A 3,893-nucleotide genomic window follows, 5' to 3' on the forward strand; every position below is an offset into this window, starting at 1 on the left:
GCACCGCAGACGTAAAGGCGGCGCGCAGCCAATCAGAGCCCCGTCCTTCTGAAAGCCTCAAAAAAAACCGACCAATAGGAATGAAGATGGGCGGGCTTATGTGTGATTAAAAGTATCGGTTGGTTTGATGAATCCAGGGCAACCCGCTTTAGGGAGCAGATGGTTTCTCTGGTGCAAACCGGCAAAATGAAAGACCTGAGGCACACAGGTGTAGTAATCCAACCCACCTAAAATAAAGGGTGAGGCTCATTCGGCTCCCATTGGGAAAAAAGTGAGGTAGTTACATCAAGTGTATGTGGGTAGTTACCTTTTTTTCTCAGGAAATATCTGATAAAGTGCATCACAGCAACTAAAAAATTTGCTTAATTGTTTTATGAAATAAAATTAGTTTTTTATAAGATGTTCATATAGGTTGTCTACTCTCTCTAAAACCTTATTTTTTACTTAAAGTACATTTACTATATAATAACTGATCATCTGCTCTGACAGCTGTGGTAAAAAAAATAACTCGGTACATTAATTTGGAAACTGTTCCTCAGTGATTGAAGAAGTACTTCTTAAGTCAAAGTACCAGTATCACAATATAAAAATACTCCACCACAATTCCTGCATTAAGTACAAAGTATTAGAAAAATGTACGTATTATGTAAGTATTAAAAGTAAGAGTACTGACTATGCAGAAAAATGACTCTTGTGAGTTTTAAATTATAAAATTATCTAAATTAAATATTATTAGATACATTATTGTAAATCACCAGTGCTGCTGCTGAAAACTAAAAAAACAGGAAGATTTATGACAAACACACCTTCATAATTCCAGTTACAGTAATTACCATTTGAGTGAACGCCTATAATGATCTCTCGTGGGGAAAAGTATCAACTGCAATAATAAAAAATGAAACCCTGTTGTTAGAGCACTTGATAAATATTCACTTGTTTTATTTCCACTGGTGTTAATTAAATTCTATTGTTGTGATTTAATTAAAACTTTAATTACACTTATACAAAATGAGAGGACTTACACAAAGCCAAGCTTTCAAGTTGCTTTACTAACACGTTATTCAGATATTGTTAACAAATGTGATTCTTAAAGGACAGACTGGAGGGTTCAGAATATTACACAATGAATAAAGACGGATATGCTCCATTTTAAAGATTAACTGGGATGAGGATGGTGAAGGATCTGATCGGAGAACAGACAGAAGGAACTAAGCTGCTCTGTTATATTTCACCACAGGCAGCAATGACAACCTTTGCTGTTGTCTCGCCACTCGTTTTGCCTTTGGTCTCTATTTTCTTAACAACATCAACGCCCTCCACAACGCTGCCAAACACCACGTGCTTCCTGTCAAGCCTAGAAAGAACAGGAGCTGATTAGTATGTGATACCAACATCTGAAACCAGACAACGCTTCTGACTACACCTGAGTGCAGCCGAGTCAAAGTGGAGCTCACCAGGAAGTTTTTGCTGTGCAGATGAAGAACTGGGATCCGTTGGTGTTGGGCCCAGCATTAGCCATGGACAGTGTCCCCATGCCGCCGTGTTTCAGCTGGAAATTCTCATCAGCAAACTTCTCTCCATAGATGGATTTGCCTCCAGTCCCATTGTGTTTGGTAAAGTCCCCACCCTGCAATACAAAGTAGAATCAGCACATGTGGCAACAGCAGCCATAAACCTGTTTGGAGAGGTTAAGTGTAAACTTGTGAAAACAAGAAACAGGACAAATCCCTTAACTGTACCTGGCACATGAAACCAGGGATGACACGGTGAAACGAGGAGCCCTTGTAGCCAAAACCTTTCTCTCCGGTGCACAAAGCACGGAAATTTTCTGTAAAGAAAGACACTGTGATTCCTCAAATACAAAAAACTCTAGTTTCATATCACCAATAATAAGCATTAATTATCACTTTACAGCAGAGGTCGGGGGGGGGGGGCTGTGGAGCACTTTATTTAGAGGCAAAGTCTGAGCAGAAGCTTAGTAGTTAGGCTTTCTTCTTTATTTACCAGCTCACCTACCTGCAGTCTTTGGGACCACATCGGCCCGAAGCTGCAAAACACAGAGATTCACATAAGTGGAAAATGCAACACCGATGTATGTGGTAAAACCTCAGAAAATATTAAATATTGTCCATTATAATTTCCCGAACCCAAACATGACTTATCAATATGTCTTTTATCCAATCAACACATCACAAAAGCTGCATCTCCACTGATTTCCAGCCTGACCTGCTCATTATTAGAACTGCACTTGCATCTGCTCTGACTAGCTGTGCTGCTGCTGCTACTAGGTGTCTCCAGACCAGGACCGTTTTGTGCAATTTGTTCTTTATGCAATTAGACATACAATATCAAGATAAAACAGACTGAGGTATAAAAAATGAAGCCATAATAGAAGCCTTGAAAGTTGCACTGGAGAACTTGATGCACTGCAACATCTGTCAAAGCTTCAGCCGTTTTACAAATCGTATAAATGGATGCAAAAGCCGAATTTAAACCTTAAACTGGCCATATCGAAAAATGAATTTAACTGAAGTGATAAATGTTAAAGAGATGTGTCTTACCTCCATTATAATCCTGCCAATGGGACAGTCATCAATGGCCATGTCAAAGAAAACTTTGGGGTTTCCCATGTTTATAAACGGTTGTATCTGATCAGATGGTTACTCTGGTGCAAACCAGCAAAATGAAAGAACTCGGTTACACAGGAGTCAGAATCCAACTCACCTAAAATTAGTATTGAGTACCATAGACATACAAAAGACTATTAAAATTAAATAATAAACTCTATATTTATATCAAAACACATCTCTAAAACAACTAATCCTCCACTGTCTCACTGTTCATGATTGAGCACCAGTATTTGCTACAATTAGATCATATATGACATTTTAAATTAGGAATTCAATGCCAATCCAACATTAAAAATGAAAAGCTGTTATCAGCTAGCTAACATTAAGTTAGCTAAACTGTAACTTTCAGCAAAAGTCAGGAACTAGCTAACATTAAGTTAGCTAAACTGGAACGTCAGGCTAAAGTTAGAAACCTCCTAACAACAGCGTTCATCCGTAGATACTTGACACAAGCTAATTTAGAAACTATTAAATTTAAAGTGTATTAAACAAGCTAGATAGTTAGCTACTGCTACTTACTTAGTGTCTGAGCGAAGGGCGGGAGCAGAGAGTTCCGGAAGCGCGCCACTGACGGTCGCGAGGCTCGATGTTCTATTAACGGTTAAAAAATGGTATGGTCCACTTTAGGGGTGTCTGAAATTGTATCACAAGATTCTTCGAGTTATAATAAATATATTTTAATATTTACAATTACAAATTAGGATGGTATATCAATATATGTACTCCTGACCTGTTGTTTTTAACTCTTTTCTTGGGTCCAAGTCTTAATCAAGGGGGTGAACCACCTGGAAGTGCTGCCAGTACTACCAGCAAACTACCAGCAAACTACCAGCAAACTACCAGTCAACTGAAAATACAGTGAAAATATTCGCTCAGCTTGAGTTAAGAGCCAAGATGACAGTAGCACTTTGTCAATAAACCCAGCTGTAAGTTGAAGTTTACAAGCACTAGCTATCATTAGCCACATTAAGCTAATGGTTATATCGATGTGCGTTTTATGACTTATTATATCAACTTTTAATTGGTAAGTGGTAGATTCTTCTTCTTCACAAGTTACAGTCTCTTCTGGAGCAAAGAACATTCATTACAAATCGCTTGTTTTGTGTTAACACGACAAATAATGTGCCATAAATAATGTCTGTTGTTGTTTTGTCACAGCTTCAATAAGTGCCTAAAGCTATGTGAACGATGTGATGTTGTGTCACGGTGCACATCTAGCAGTTACCAATATGACCTGACAGCAGAGCCTCCAAAACAAACTCC

At 38.4% G+C, this 3,893-nt stretch overlaps 1 protein-coding gene across 1 annotated transcript; it reads right to left on the bottom strand.

Moving 5' to 3' along the window:
* Positions 1-1,029: 1,029 nt before the first annotated feature.
* Positions 1,030-2,171, bottom strand: LOC111659474 (peptidyl-prolyl cis-trans isomerase-like). The gene is made up of 4 exons (XM_023412442.2): positions 2,017-2,171; positions 1,740-1,828; positions 1,455-1,627; positions 1,030-1,354 (listed from the first exon to the last, which is right to left on the bottom strand). Exons 2-4 carry the CDS (start codon positions 1,746-1,748, stop codon positions 1,222-1,224), a joined length of 315 nt encoding a protein of 104 aa, XP_023268210.2. The 5' UTR covers positions 1,749-1,828; positions 2,017-2,171; the 3' UTR covers positions 1,030-1,221.
* Positions 2,172-3,893: the final 1,722 nt, after the last annotated feature.

Source organism: Seriola lalandi, unplaced genomic scaffold (genome assembly GCF_002814215.2).
Source record: "Seriola lalandi dorsalis isolate HSWRI2012SDOR001 ecotype SW California unplaced genomic scaffold, Sedor1 jcf7180002054480, whole genome shotgun sequence".
In the NCBI taxonomy this organism is placed as follows: domain Eukaryota; kingdom Metazoa; phylum Chordata; class Actinopteri; order Carangiformes; family Carangidae; genus Seriola; species Seriola lalandi.